Raw genomic sequence first — 16,141 nt, forward strand, 5'->3', positions numbered from 1 at the left:
ACAGGCTCCAGGCTCTGAGCTATCAGCCCAGAGCCCAACGCGGGGCTCGAACTCACAGACCGCGAGATCGTGACCTGGCTGAAGTCGGACGCTTAACCGACTGCGCCACCCAGGTGCCCCTTATTTATTCTTGAGAGAGAGAGCATGAGTGAGGGAGGGGCGGAGAGAGAGAGGGACACATAATCTGAAGCAGATTCCAGGCTCTGAGCTGTCAACACAGAGCCCGACGTGGGGCTTGAACCCAGAAGCCATGAGATCATGACCTGAGCCGAAGTTGGTCGCTCAACCGACTGAGCCACCTAGGTGCCCCCTCCAGTTCTTAATTATATTCCATTTCCCTGATTTTTCGTTAGATAACTTCCCATTCATTCCAAGTTTTAAAAGGCAGCTAAATAGAAATTGGTGATAAATGAGGTTTCTTTGGCTGTTTTGACCTAATATACTATTTTCTAGTCCCCAGCTCTGACCCGGGCTTTCGATTTAATGTGAAGCATCACAGGTTTGATATTTACATGTTAAACAGTATTGCAGGAGGGGCACTTGGGTGGCTCAGTCGGTTAAGTGTCCGACTCTTGGTTTCAGCTCAGGTCATGATCTCGGGGTTGCTAGTTAGTTTGAGCCCGATGTGGGGCTTTGCACTGACGGTGCTGCAAAGCCTGTTTGGAATTCTCTCCCTCTCGCAAAATAAACTTAAAAAAAAATTAAACAGTATTGCAGGACAGCCTTACCCTTTAATGAACACAGTTAAAGTACATCATGGAATTAGAAATATTTATTCAGAATATAAGAATGTTTGTAAAATATTATAAATGTCTCTGTATAAATAAATGGAGTTTTTTTTTTAAATTCTATATCAAATAACACAAAGTAGCTATTTTACAGCAGCTAAAACTAAAGGCATCTGGAAACATTTAAAGCATACAAGTGAAGAATCTAAAAAATTACAAGGTATAGTACAGTGTTAAGTGGCAACTTTAAAATGAGACTCTCAGTACAAACAGTAGAACAATACTGACAAATGCAAACTTAGTCACATGTGCTTTAATAACTGACAGTACATTCAAGCAGGTTTTTCTAATTCAAGTGGTTTAAAAAGCACATTTTCAAATAGGAAACTGAAATCTCATGCAAAGTGAATAAGTCTTGATAATATGTCAAGAAACTGATTAGAAATAGAAAAGTGAACATTTCATTATCTTTGCATTAGGTTCAAACAAAAGCAGATTCTTATTAGGGGCTCTCACTTGGCAGTCCTGACAGGAACACTCTCCGTGAATTCTAGGAGTTCTACAAACAGAACATTTTCTACATGGGTTTGATTTGCAAAAAGTGCCAAAGTGAACAGTACAGCAAGAACTACCTAAAGGCAGGTCGTCTGTGTGAATGGAGGGTGAGAATTCTGTATATAGCTTGCTTTATTCTGCTGAGCTGGGATTTCAAATGATTAGTGGGTGATTTGTAGCAACCTTGACTATGGAAAAAATCAAGTCAAGGGTATGGTTAGGGTCTGGTTATTCCAGTAGCAGTTGCTGTTACTGGGCAATGATTTCTTGGTCATATGTAAGATCTTAGATGCAATGTGATAAGAGAATTTATCAAATATTAATCACAAATGCAACCATTGTCTATGTGAAACTGTCTTCCTCTGTACAGGAATTGGTAAAATGAGAACGCATGTATAGCTGCTTTTCAGCTTGTACCCTTTTCACTTGTTTATATTTTAATAGCCATGGAGTGCTCAGTGATGATACGGTGGCAGCAGCCACCATCAATAGTTCTTTTTCCAATTCTAAAAAGTCCATGCTTGGCAGCCTAAGGCATGTCTCTATTAGTGAGTCACATGAAATTAATTAGAAAGTAACTTCAAGTGTGTGAAATGGGGAACTTGAGAAGGCCACAGAGTCAGCGCTCACTTGAGCCCGGCTGACATGAACACAGGTTTCAGCGACCCAGAAGAGGATTTGGATAAACTTCAATAAGAACTGTGTGTGCAGCAGGTAGAGTTTGCAAGCCTCAGTGAGAGGTGATGATTGTGTCAAATAGGCCACTGGACTGGATAAATCAAAAAACATTTGCTGTGTGTTTGTTTTGGAGATTTTAAAAATACTATTCTACAAAGCTGTCATTTCAGAAAAAAACCTCCAAAATGTTGCTTCTGCTCCCTTCCCTCCCAAAATGCCTTGGCAGCCCTATGACTGCACCCTGTTGAATTCAGTGAAATTTCACTCTTCAGGTGATTCTTTCCTTTTGGGTCTCTGCTGCATCTAGAAATGTACATACAGCTGTAAACTAAGTGAACACGATCTTTGCACTTTCTGCAGTTTCACAGATGAGACCTAACTCCCAGTTAGGCATTTGCAAAATGGCTTCAAGTTTTATGGATCCTTAGGATTTCCGTAAGTCATTAATAAAAGCTTTGGTCATTTTCTGTACTCCTGATGTCTCTTCTCACTACTTTACTTAGAACATGAACATGATATTCCAAACACGTGAGAGCTTTGAATTAGGTAATTGATAGAATTAAGAATTTTTAGGATACTATAGAGGTTCTTAAATTCATGCCATTGACAGACTCCAGTCCAGATGAGCTAAAACTATGGGGTGTTTTTTTTTTCCTTCATTTAGAATAACATAATTGGATCTATATGTAGGTGGGAATTAGGAGATCTTCAAATAGTTTCAAGTTTTTCTTAGAGCAGTAAAATCCTTACTAGCCTCATCCTAACAGTTTTTGAGAAAAAAATCGCATTGTGTCTAATTGGGACTGCCTTTCTGGAGTAGAATGTCAGGGCTCTAATTAAGTTCTCTAAGATCCCTGTAGAAAGTACTGACGCAGGCTCAGAGGAGGACTTAGCAACAGGTGCATGCATCTCCAAGGAGAATTAAGCAATTATGTTTAACTGGAGCTTAATTTTTTTTATTAACTGAACATTCCAGTTTCAGGCAACATGGATATTAACTTCAGGAACTTGACATGCTTGCAGATGAGAGCGAATATGAAACAGTTAATTACCTGCATTGGCAGTGATGAAACATCTAGTGTGTACCGCTGGGACTGGAGCATGAGCTGGAGGAAGGGCATGAGAAATCTCACCTGTCTGATCACACAAGATACTTAATCGTAAATAACTTCTGGTATGTCTCAAAGAGGAATCTTCCCACCTGCAAGTCCATTGAAGTTCTGGCAGCTGGTGCAGATGGGGTTTGGCAGAACATCAGATCAGTTGGCAGGCCCACACATGGATGCCGCTCCAGCCACAGACTGCAGTCTCTTTTGCCTGATTTTTGCCTTAATTCGGCAGTGGGAAATACAACCCTAAGGAACTGTGAGATGGATCCTTTCTTCCTGTGCCTGTTTCTCTGAGAGCCAGAGACTGAACTCTGAACAGAGAAGGTGACTGCCTAAAAGGAGTAACCACTGAGGAAGCCGGAAAACAAAAACGTGAAAGTCAAATCTGTTTCATTGTTTACCTTTTATGGAGAGGTCAATAAACCAGCTTCTATTTAGAAAGAAAAACTCAGGTTTTCAGGCACCTGCAATTTTTTTACTTTTAATCAATGTGGTTTTAGTGGGACTCATGATTAGAATAAATCAGTGCCTCTTGGTTCACCTTCAACCAGCATCTTGTCTTAGGGAGTATTTGAAAAACACAAGGAAAGGAAATCAACTATTTAATTGCTTTTTTATTCCACACCTTTATAAAAGTAACAGTTTTCTGGGGAAATAGTTTGGATCTAGTCACCACATATTAAAAAGTATGATGTTGAAGGATAAACTCAAAGGAGACCAGGTAGGGTAATACTGGGCTTAAAATGGAGGAGCTGAGACCTCCCGAGTCTGAAAGAGTTACATGACCCTATATGACTCACCTAAAAGAGTGAGTTCTCTTTTAACTTGGACCAAGAATGGTAGACAGAGGTCAGCAGACGATTTTATTCCTGTGTCAGCTATACCTTTCAGTGTTGGTGAAATTAAAACTTCGGATGCCTGTTCAGTCAACAGAAGAGCCATGAGTGGTTTCCCACCCTGGACATCCCAGTTGGCTAAGGGGAGGCCGTTTCCCCTAGGCAGACTGGAAAAATGGGGAAAACCAGCATTTTGCCTCTTAAACCCCTTTTGCACATACTTTTTTAGCCATAAAATTTTCCTTATGACAAAACGAAACTTTATCACACACATAAAAATTAAGAAAAAAAAATCACAAGAACCATCTTCGCTAAATAGTAGATACATAACAGAAACAGGAGCCAGTGGGCACTTTCACAGTGATCAAAGCAGCCAAAAGCTGGTCCTTCCAGACTTACACTGGTTTTTGTTTTGTTTTGTTTGAAGGCAGGCAGCTTCACTGCTGGCCTGAGAAAGAAGGGTGATCGCTTTTGGGAAAGAACTGCCCTGCCCTCCAAGGTGGGGGCTGGAGTGGCCTTCGCCATTGCAAAGAAAGCTTGAGGAACTCAGCTTGTCTGACAACAGACTTTTAGTAGCTCACGGATATTGGGGCTGTAATGTGACCTGGTCATAAACAAAACTTCGTGCACTGTGGCATTGGGATACAGTTCTCAGGAGACTGGGTGGATCTTCAGGTGCTACAGAATGAAAGGCAAGTGGTGTTTGAAAATGGCAGTGTAGGGTAACTACAGAAGAACTGAAAGACAGGAATGGAATAATGAATTTAAGATGGTGGAGGCCTTCCTGAAAGAATTCAGGTACTTTGGTCCCCGCCCAGCCCTGTCAGCATTTTTCTTGAGATTTAACCTGTTTAAGGACTAAGTACCGTATACTAACCGCCATTTCTCTAGGGGGATAAAAGGAGGTCTCAACAACCATTTCTTCACCCCCTGCCCTTCCTAACAGCAGAAGTGAAGTTGAACTGGTGGTTCAGTAGCAGTCTCTTCAATAGGTGGTATCAGCCTGCAAAACATTCAGTCTACTCCATGTCCTGCCTCTTGCCTTTAGAGAAAGAGCGGTCCAGAGCTATGTTTCTTGTCCTGTGCATGAGCTTTATTTGATTCATGCAGAACAGCAATTATGTGGTGCCCTGGGGTGGGCAAAAGTACTAATGCTCCTCTGCTCTTGAAGAAACTCCTGGTAAAATTTTAGTTCCACTGTATGTATCAATAGGACTATCTTAGCTCTAAGTCTTGGCTTTAATAAGGCTCCACTGGGAGGGAAAATCCCAGAGTCAAAAGAAAGTGCCCTTCCCATCCCTACATCCACAGTGAGAGGTGAAAGAAGTGCTCATTCTCCCAAACAGCTGTCAGGCATAGCCCTGGGGTTGCTCCCCCTGTAACTTCAAATGTATCAGGGACCAGAAGCGATGCCTATGCACCACCCCCCTGTAATCTACCTTCCAGAGCACCTCTGAGCGACCGTCTGTCTTGGGGTTGGTAGTGGGACTTGAACACCAAAGGCCTGGTTGCAATAAGCAAATCAGTTCTAGAGGCTGAAGACAACCCCTCCCCACTCCCATGTGTTGTCAGCATTTATCCCTGAAGAAGAAAGAGGAGAAATGGGATGTCAAAGATAAGGAAAGAATGGACAGTCTTGTAAAACAAATGCCGAGGGTACCACCAATGCACAAGCTCCAGAACAGGTGGGAGAGTGACTGCCGGGGCTGAGAGCAGAAGCAAGGCCTACTGAGCATGGCGCACAGAGCAGGTATTTACAGGCTGTCCGTGGGCCTGGAAGGGTAGGGGCAGGAGCCTCTGGATAGTCTACACGGTGTCACCAGACCACTCACCCCTGGGGCTGATGAGTCCATGGCACTCCACTATGCAGGTGCTGACCTACCTGCCAACCTTCCTTTTTGTCACTCTCCCACCAGGTGCTCTGCCTCCAGGGTGCTTCTGTCCCCGGTGAACTGCTAGAGTTTAGCTTCCATGGAAGGAGCTTTGGTGCCCAAGTGCTGATTAAAGTGAAGTTTCATTGGTGTGTGGCCTTGAGTTCTCCTCCTCCAGCAGAGCTATTCTTTGCTTGAGCATCCTCACTTGGGTCTCGTGTCTCTCCACCATGGCCATCATCTGAGACTCCAACTTCTTCAGTTTGTTCTGATGCTTCTTCTTTGCTTTCTCATAGGCAGCCACCAAGTTGCTGTGGGAGGAGAGGGGAGGAGAAGGAAGAATTCTGGGGCACACACTACTGTCTGCTGGGTAACCAGGTCCAGAGAGAGGTCCCTCGGTCTCTAGGAATCTGAAGTCAGGTGTTCGGCGCTCATGGCCATTCACCTGTTGGCTTAACTGTAGTTAGTTTCCGTGCTAGAGACTTCTCCCTAATCTGTTAGGAGGAGTGTAAACCAACAACCCAGACTAGCCACATCCAAAATCAGTAACAGAAAAGGCAGCTGAATTCCAGAAATCTGTCATTTAAGTACAAACGGTGAATCTGGATCTTTTTGTTGTTCCACGGCTGCCTACAACAGATGGTCGAGCGTAAACTACCAAGAGTGTTCCTCAAGCCCTGCAGTCTAAGTGACCTCACCTAGGAGGCGGGCACAGAGGCTCCAATGACTTCTCTTTACACTTTGGGCTGGTGGGATTCAGAGCACGAGGCCATAAACTAACACTGCCAGCCAAACACGGAATATAAGCCTTTGTGAACTTACAAAGTTCTTACAAAGAACTTATAAAGAGCATGGTGGAAGAGAACAGGGGGTGAGCAAGTCCTAATACCCTCTCTGGTTCAAAATAGCACCCCAGTCCATTCCACGTACAGTGAGCTCCTCCAAGTGTGGTCTGAGAACAGACTCCCAGAGATTCCCAAAACCCCCTCAGGAGAGGCCTTGGAGGTCCTTTACCTCCTAACTACACATCTGTGTGAAGCTAGATATTCCAGATTTATTTCAAAACAACATACTGCCTGTAGAAATGGATGTGTGTCCTATTACACCAGTTTATTTTGAGAGAGCACGCATGTGTGCAACAGGTGGGGGGGAGGGGCAGAGGGAGGGAGAGAGAATCCAAAGCAGGCTCTGCGCTGACAGCGTGGATGCACTCCTTCGACAACCTGTAAGATCACGACCTGAGCAGATACCGAGAGTCGGATGCTCAACCAACTGAGCCACCCAGGCGCCCCTAAACCAGACCTTAAATAGACTTCCAAATTGTAAAAACGGTACCACTTTTCTAATTATTTTTGGAAAATAGTTATTTTTTAAATAAGTGCCAGTTGTATTATATGTAAATTTATTTTATTTTCTCATAAATGAATAAACAGTTACAGACATTTGTCTCGGTTTTAGTTTCTAAAGTGAGATTTATCAATAAATAATTTGAAAACAAAGTTGAGTCCCTCAAGTTTTGTGAACATAAAGGGGTCCTGAGCCCAAAAAGTTTGAGACTGCTGCCTTAGAGCAGTGCTCTGTAAAGTGTTGCTCAAATAGGGGTGCCTGGCTGGCTCAGTTGGTAGAGTGAGTGTCTCCATCTTGGGGTCGTGAGTTCAAGCCCCACGTCAGGGGCAGAGTTTACTTAAGACAAATAAATACAAAATAAATGTTGCTCAAGAAAGGTTCTGTAGCCAATTTTGTTTGGAAGACGTTGGCTTAAACACAAACATATCTTTTCATTGTAGGACTTCTCAGAACCTTTACTGTGTTGTTAAGGGGACCACAGTGTGCTGTATTTCCCAAACATGTGGCCCAAGGACAGGCCTTTACTATTTCTTAGTCATCTATGTAACATACATAATAACACTATGTAATGCTCTAGGGAAGACCAGGCTGGGGGAGTGGGGGAGGGCAGGTGAGGACTTTTCATTCCAGTACTGGTTTGCAGTAATTATGGACCTGCTCTCCCTGGTGTGGGAGTCCAGGCACCCTTGAGAATCCACAAATGGAGATTTTACCTGTTGGCTCGCTTTAGGTCATTCACGAACTCTGCTGATTGCTGGTGTCGGATTTCACTGCTCTTGGTGAGTCTTTCCAAGGCGCTCACCAGCTCTTGCACTCTGGCCTTTAACTTCTTTTCTCTGTATCAAAGGAAAGACAGAGCACGCCTTGAGTAACTTGACATGATGGGGGCGGTGGCCATTACCCTGCAAGTGGTGGCAGAGAGGAAGGTTTAGCTTGTGAAGTCAAAAAGCAGGTACGAAGAGGAAGTTACTAGAGGGCTCAAGAGTTCACCTTCCGCTCAGCAGAACCAGAACATCTCAGCACTGCTTTCTTTAATGAGAAGAGCCCCTTAGAGATCTCAGCTGTCCGTCTTGCGTCACAAAGGAATAAGGCGGGAGGTTGTAGCCTTCCAGCTATGGGAAGTAAGCCAGTCTAGAAGTTTCTGCTTGGGCATACCAAATGCTCAGCCACAAGTACAGCTTGACCACAAAACCTTATCTGGGGCCCACACTCCTCTTTTCCAAGTGTGCTGAAGCATCTCTTGAATCACCCTGATTTGAGTACAAAACCTCTGGTCTGGGCTGCCTACCCTGGACAAGTCCCTACTAGGTGAAATCAACATGTACTACTTTTGCAGAAACACAAAAAGCAGTACTGATGGAGTGGAAATCAATATTCTCATTTTAAAGGTCCTTGTTCCCCCTTTAAAGTACTTAAATTAGATTTGCACTTTGAAAACTCCCTGCCCCATGATTTCAAGTTGCTTGGGCTCTTTCCTGCTAGAGGAACTCAAAGTAATTGACTTAGGGTTCAGTTATGGGAGGTTTCTGGTGTCCAATGTGCATATTGCCTTCCTGTGATTGCCTCAAGAGCGTGAGACCTGGGCAGGGAAGCATTAATGAGACCTTCCCTCAAGAGGCACAGTGTTACCACATAGTCCCAAGTGTCACATGCAGCACCATCTGATCTGTTTTATTTGAATTCACTCACCAGGTTCTCCCATTAGCATGTAGGCTCTAAGGTGGCAAAGACCTTACTCAAATATACTCTGGTGGTACCCAGCACCAGGCCTGGGTGACAGCTTCTCCGGGACAAAAGTTGTTAAAATAGCTTCATAACAACTCACTGAAGGTATCAGATTCCTTGGAGCATAATGAGAAACCAGGATTTACGGGAGAAATTACTCTAAAAATGATGCATGAGTGGACGACAAATGTACATGAGCACAACTGTTCTGGAAGGCAATTTGGAAGCATGTAGCAAAATAAAAAGTGAACATACTCCTTGAGTAGACAACCTGATTTCAAGGAATTATTCTTACAGCACATGTAGGTGCCTAAAGACACATGAGATTACAGCTGGACTCACTTCAGTACTGGTTACAACAGCTAAGAATGGGGACCAACCAGGGGACTGGCTAAGTTCATTAAGGTATACTGGTTCTATTGAAATGCCCTGCAACTATTTGTTAAAAATGCAGATCATCGTGCACTGGCATGGAAAGGTATCTGATATATCGTCAAGTGAAAAGGACAAGTTCTACTGGATGTCAGTCTTGCAAAGACAACTAAAAATCTGAGCGGGAACAGCTCAGACACTCTAACAACTACCAGACCAGACACTCTTAACAGACCAGAGAGCTACCCACCACTCAGCAACGGGTAACTCCCAGAAGGGGTGACTGAAGGCTCTCATGTTCTACTTTACTCACTTCTGCATTGCTTAAAGTTTTTGTAATTTTTTGTATGCTTTTTGTAAAGTGTGTGAGAACCAGTCTCGGTGGTAACGCTTCCTGTAGGAGGGCTGTGGGAGGGTGCACAGATGGGCTAGCCCTTCCTGGCTTTTCAAATATCTTTTACGTTTCTGCCTCCAGTTACTCTAAGCGCAAGTCGGGCTTTCCGACAAGCTCACTAATGAAAGAACTGCGACACAAAAATCTAGGCTTGCTTTTGTGAGGATGGAGGGGGAAAGGTCTTCTTAAAGGAAACCTAACAACCAGCCCTAAGTCCCGATGACTACTCAGTGAATCCTCGCACCCACCCTAAGGGAACTGGAGCCAGGGCGGCTGCAGAGCAATTCCTGAGGAATGTGAGTGTCTTAGGGGCCCTAGCAGCCCCCAGGAGATCTCAGATCTGGTTGCATTTACTACTGTAATGCAGAGAGCGGACAATTTTCTAGCAGAAGTGAGAAGTGTCATGGAGGGTGGTGACAGGCAGCCCTCTGTCAGTTGAGGCAATGTGAGGACAACGGGAAAGATTTCTCCCCCTTCCTTCTGGCTATTAAGAATGGGGAAGGGGTTATTTGTCCTACATTTTTTGTTACTGTTCCGATTCTTTTGTCTTTTGTTCTAAAGTTGATGAATAGTGTAAAGGGGAAAAAAAATCATGAAGTGAATTTAAAATGTCACCATGAACTCAATAAATTCAAAACAAAAAAACTGCCCAGAGCGATACCCTTTCCCACCCCAATTCCATCCACACCCCTGCCCCACCAGCCTACAGAATATGGAAATCCCAGGCTCACCACAAAACAAAGGGTTCCTTTGCCCCAATACCCAGGCCCCTGGGGGACCGGAGGGAATTTTTCCGGACCTGGCAGGCTTTTCAGGACTGGGAAGACAGAGGAGAGGCCCTGCCCAACTGAGGGGCAGGGGCACACTGGGAGCTGCGAGTTGCCTCTAAGAACTCCCTGGGCCTCAGGAAGGAGATGAGAGTGCACCTGTTTGTACAGATTCCAGGACAGAACCAGGATGCTGATTTATTTACTGATACAAAGATGAGGCCAAATTTCAAACCTAAACCTAAAACATGGGTTACTTTACCTGTTTTCATTTGAGTGAGGCAGACACCTGTCATAGGAGTCATGGTTCCAAGTGTCACTCGTCGACTGAAATACTAAACCACTTTGAAGTGACCATGAAAGAGGACTTTACCTCCATTTTGACCTTAGTCTGCACTTTCCAATTAAGTTTTTCTTTCCAGTTTATCTCTGAACTCAGGCAAAAGACGTGCAGGCAAAGCATCCCCAGATGGGAACCGAAACTATCCCCTTAAGCAATGACTACCCTGAGCCAGCAAAACCCTGCATGCACCCGCTGACCTCTGTCCCACATTTTCCCTACATAAACCTAGAAGTATCTTCAGCACTTGGAGGCAGTATTTAAGCCAACAGTCCCGGTGTTGGCCTCACTCAAGTAAATTCCCTTCTTGTGTCACTACCACTCACCTCTCTGCCTTTGGATTTTGTCAGTGGTTAGTGGCCAAACTTGGTCTGTGTGACCCCCAGCACCAGGTGCTCTTGCACCCCTGCGCCCCAGCTACAACTCTACATCCACACTACCAGTACGGCAGCACTAGCCACCGCGGCCATCTGAGCACCTGAAGCATGGCTGGTCCAAACCCAGATATGCTGCGAGTGTAAACACACACCAAAATTTCAGGACTTGATGTGGAAAAAAAAAGAAAAAACGTAAAATATTTCAACAACTGTTAAAATATTGCGGGGTGCCTGGGTGGCTCAGTCGGTTAAGCGTCCAACTCTTGATTTCGGCTCAGGTCACGATCCCATGGTTCGTGGGATCTGTGAGCCTGCTTGGGATTCTCTGTTTCCCTATCCCTCCCCTGCTTGCGTGCTCAAGCACGTGCATGCATTCTGTCTCTAAATAAACTTAAAAAAAAAATATTGGGGTGCCTGGGTGGCTTGGTCAGTTGAGCGTCTGACTTCGGCTCAGGTCATGATCTCATGGTTCGTGAGTTCAAGCCCCATGTCGGGCTCTGTGCTGACAACTCAGAGCCTGGAGCCTGCTTCGGATTCTGTGTCTCCCTCTCTCTCTGCTCCTCCCCTTCTAGCTCTCTCTCTCTCTCTTAAAAATAAACATTGAGGGGCTCCTGGGTGGCTCAGTCGGTTGGGCGTCCAACTTCAGCTCAGGTCACGATCTCGTGGTCCGTGAGTTCGAGCCCCACGTTGGGCTCTGGGCTAATGGCTCAGCCTGGAGCCTGCTTCAGATGCTATGACTCCCTCTCTCTCTGCCCCTCCCCCGTTCATGCTCTGTCTCTCTCTGTCTCAAAAATAAATAAAACGTTAAAAAAAAATTAAAAAAAAAACATTGAAAAAAATATTGATTATATGTTAAAATGATATTTTGGATATATTGAGCTAAACATTTTACTAGAGTAAATTTCATCTTTTGTTTTTTTAAGTTTTAAACGTGGCTACTAATAAAGTTTAAATTGCCCACGTGACTTCCATTTGTGACCTGTGTTCTGTCACCAGGGGACCAGCGCACGTGCTTGCAGCACAGCACCAGGGGTCACCCTGGATTCCATGTCAGTAGGTTTGGGGTGAGGCCCAAGAGCACCCAGGTGGTTCTAACTACCAAGCAAATTTACGAAATGGGTAAGGCTAAGTGTTCCTCACCAGATGTATGATGTACTTCACGTGGTCTCAGAAGGTTCTGGATCTGAATGCGATATGACACGCAGGGGGGCACACTTTCCTTAAGTCTACCACTTTCCTCGGTTTCTGAAAGTTCTTATTCCAGTCACTTTGGAACCTCAATCACTCATGTCCTGTTCCCTCTAGTTTCTGGTTCAAATTTTTCTTGGGCTTTAGCCGAGAAAGAATTTATACTGTGTCTAGATAAGATAATGAGGCTAACACACCACTTTCTTGGCTCCACACAGAAAAGAAAGTAAACATTAAACATGACATGCTCCCTTTGCCCCTCCAATACGGTGTTTTCTGGAATGCCCAGAACAACATCATCCCTGCCTTCTTCCTGGTTTCCTGACTCAGGAACGCGAGCGTCCCCCAGTAGGTGAAAAGTCTCTCTTTTTGGTAGCACTCTCACTGTGCAAGCCTGTGGCACCTGCCTGCGCACACATTTCAGTCAAGGGCCCCTCGCTCCACCCAAAACGATGGTCCTTCCTGCTCCCCGAGGGTCCTGTGAGCCTCTCACCACAGAGCCAGGGGCAGTTTTTCTTTTCAACGTGAGCACCTGTAAGTGGCAGCACATGTGTGGTCCAGAGAGGGCCGCAGTGCCCGGGAGGAGGGGAGGGCTCACCAGCCACCAGGGAGGGGGTACGCTGTCTCCAAAACAAAAAGGCCGGTGGGCACTATAATCACAAACCCAAACGTGCTGGGCGCGCCAGGGGAGCAACAGGGCGAGAGGCTGTGAGGCCGTCAGGAGACCTTCCGCACAGGCTGCGATCAGACCAAACCGCGGGGAACTGCAGCCACACGGCCTGCAATCTCTGGGTAATTGCTCGTTATACACAATTACTCAATAGCGAGAATCGTCTGCGTATGTGGTTCCTCTCTCTCTCCCCTTCCACTTGTGAACCCCAGCAGGCTTCCTCTCCACTGCCACTACTCGTCAGGTCACACAGGACCTCAGCTGCCTACCCCTTCCCCTCTTCCTGGTGCACGCTCACCTTCATGCTTCACTCGGGAGCCCTGAGCCCATTCGGCCTTCCACCGTGTGGTCCCAGCCGTCCCTCCCTGTTCCGCACAGACTCCTCTTTCACTGCCCGACTCGAAATCCCTGAGTATTTAGGACTTGGGCCATATTTTGCGTCCTACCCTTTCTTTACTTGCCTCTCTCCATTCCCATTTACGTTCCTAAAAGTGACCTACGTGCTGGAAGCTTCCAAGTTGTTATTTCCAGGCCCTTCCTTGGATCTCTGGACTTATCTATTTGACATCTCTACTCAAAAGGCGTCTATTTATCATGCCTGGAGCAGAACCTTCCAGATCATCGTTCCAATCCACCCTTCCTGCCCTGTCAGCAGACAGCAACACAGCCCAGCTGCAGTCACCAGTCTAGAATCAGCCCAACTCCTCCCTTTCCTTGTCCTCCACCTCCACTCAATGGCAATCCCCATCCACCAAGCCTTGTGAAAATTCTGCCCCACCGCCTAGAGGTCCAGGCTGCCCTCACTGCCGACCATGAGCGCCTCCTAACTGGGGTCTCTGCTTCACTTCTGCACCCTCTGGACTGGTCCTCACACAGCCGCTGGCTAATTCTTTAATAGGACAAATCAGATCATATTATTGTCCTTCAGTGCCTTCCACCTGCACTTAGAGTCAAGTCTGCGGTCTCACATTGATCTCAGAGGCCCTGCTTGACCCGACCTCTGCCTACCCAGTGTTGGGTATCACCCTCCCCCTTACAGCCTGGAATCCTCTCAGTTCCCAGCACACACTATGCTGTTTCCCACCACACAACCCTGTACTAGGTTCCCCCTGCTCGACATGTGCTTCTTCCACTTGGCTACCTTTCCTCTTTCTCATGTCAGCTTAAATGTCACCTCTTTGTGAAAGCCCACCTTGCCTACCCATCTAAACATACGTCCCAGAGGTATGCCGTCACAGTACCTTGTCATTTCCTCCATACTATTCATTGCAATCTGTATTTAATTTAAAAAAACCCATCTCCATAGTGACTGTATCACATCACTCTAGTTATTTCCCTCATGGTCATCATCAGAGTCTGTAACTGCACTGACCTTTGAGAAAAGCCAGGCAGCGCTAACAGCAGTCTCTAAGTCCGTCACACAGATGGAGTTACTTACTTCTCACAACGACCCTTGGCGGTCAGTGCTATTAGTACTCTTCTAGTTTTTCAGATGAGGAACTTGAGACCCACTTAAGCGACTTGCCAGTATGCCCGTGGAATTGGCATGTGCCCCACGGTCTGTGTGCAAGCCTGTGCTCTTCAGCACCTCGCTGTGGGTCACAAAGGGAGGCATGGGGCAGGGGGATAAAGACCTCTAGAGAAGAGCCCATGCCTGTGGCGCTGAGGATGAGGTGGCCCCAGGTAATGACGCTCTGCAGGTGTTAACGTTGGAGCGTGGCTACATTTTGCTGGGAGTAGCAGCAAGATGAGCATAACCATCTTTTCTGGCCCAGACTTTCCCGTGACCATGTTTCTTGCCCAGGAAATGCAGCTATGTGTCCACAGGCGGGCCACTGCTTTTACCTGTGGCTGCAAGGCACTCTGCTTCTAGGAGATCTGGGGAAAGGCCTTCTGTCTGGGCTCTGGGAGTGGAGGGGACGGAGGAGACGACAGAAATGAAAAGAAATGTCAGTTACCCAAGCTCCGCCCACCTCACGGGGGTGTGTGTGTGTGTGTGTGTGTGTGTGTGTGTGAGGTGAACATTGGTTTTTACCTATGCCCTTTGAGGCCCTGGCTCAGCAAGTTATTTACATGCTAATCAACTCACAGGTGCACTTTGTACCCCATTAACATCCTGCAGATCCACGCGCATCTACAGAATTCTAAGCACAACTTTTGTTATCTGATTGCTATTCTAAATCAGCCAAATATGAAGAATCAGCAGATACAAGTTTAATAAAATAGCACTGTTTAAAATAGTGGCCCTACTGACAAAATAGTGAAGATTCTGCTGCTGTTTTGCTCACGGGGGCTCCTGCTCTAAAAAGGACCACAGCTAATTCCCTCTTTATTTATTCTACTCTTTGTATGACTCAAAGCCATTATTAATCCATAGCTGCTAATAACAGGGGTCAACTGGTGCCATCTTTTGTCCTTTCACAGACACGTGCTTCCTACAAGTCTGGAAGACTTCTAGAGCTGGGCACATTTTTGCAACTTGGACTTGGCTTTGAACTGAGAAGGCTCCTGGTCAGCACCTGTGGGGGCATAGAGAAGAGCAGGTAGGTACATGGTGGAGGTGATAGGAAAGCTTCAGGAAGGTAAGTGTCCTACTGGAGGGGATGAGACGTGGGGTCCACAGGTTGAGAGAGACAGGGGCATAAGGTGAAGAGGATGCTCCCGGGAAGATGATTGTCCAGAAAAACTTGGACTACAGACTCTGTACAGGAGAAACACCTGAAAACGGGCTAGCAAGCTAATATACAGACGATGTCAGATGCCAAGACCAAGACACTGAAGACGTCTGCAGAGCAACCTGATCGGAAGTGTGCTGCTCAAAGGCATATTTGGTGGCAGAATGCAGGGTGAGCCTAACGGCAGAATGACCAATCAGGATGCTACTCCCAGAGTCCTGAGGAGTCGAGGGCTAACCTCAGGAGAAGACAATGCAAATGGTTAGGAATGGCTAGGATTTTAAGGGAAAGAACCACCTATGCTAACAGGAGGTAGAGAGAGAAACTTCAAAGTTGTAATCCTGGATCATTAGAAAAATATAATTTGTAATAAGTAAGAATTCTGAAGAAGAGGCCAATTTCAAAGTGCAGGAGCCAACAGATTACAATTTGTTTTGGACGTGCTGTGGTTTGTTTTTTTTTTTTTAATACTTTTGCTGTTGTTGTTAAGTTAGTTAGAGCATGAGCAC

General features: G+C 45.8%; 1 protein-coding gene across 3 annotated transcripts in view; it reads right to left on the minus strand.

Moving 5' to 3' along the window:
• Positions 1-833: 833 nt before the first annotated feature.
• MCC (MCC regulator of WNT signaling pathway) overlaps positions 834-16,141 on the minus strand; it is a 319,889-nt gene continuing 304,581 nt past the window's right edge. For all 3 annotated transcript variants that reach the window (XM_030326487.1, XM_030326470.1, XM_030326478.1), the window contains 2 exons: positions 7,838-7,960; positions 834-6,088 (listed from right to left, as the gene is read on the minus strand). In XM_030326487.1, the coding sequence (XP_030182347.1) occupies positions 5,908-6,088; positions 7,838-7,960 (304 nt within the window). In that variant the 3' untranslated portion in view covers positions 834-5,907. The remainder of the gene's footprint in view (positions 6,089-7,837; positions 7,961-16,141) is intronic.

This window comes from Lynx canadensis, chromosome A1, assembly GCF_007474595.2.
Source record: "Lynx canadensis isolate LIC74 chromosome A1, mLynCan4.pri.v2, whole genome shotgun sequence".
Taxonomy (NCBI): Eukaryota; Metazoa; Chordata; class Mammalia; order Carnivora; family Felidae; genus Lynx; species Lynx canadensis.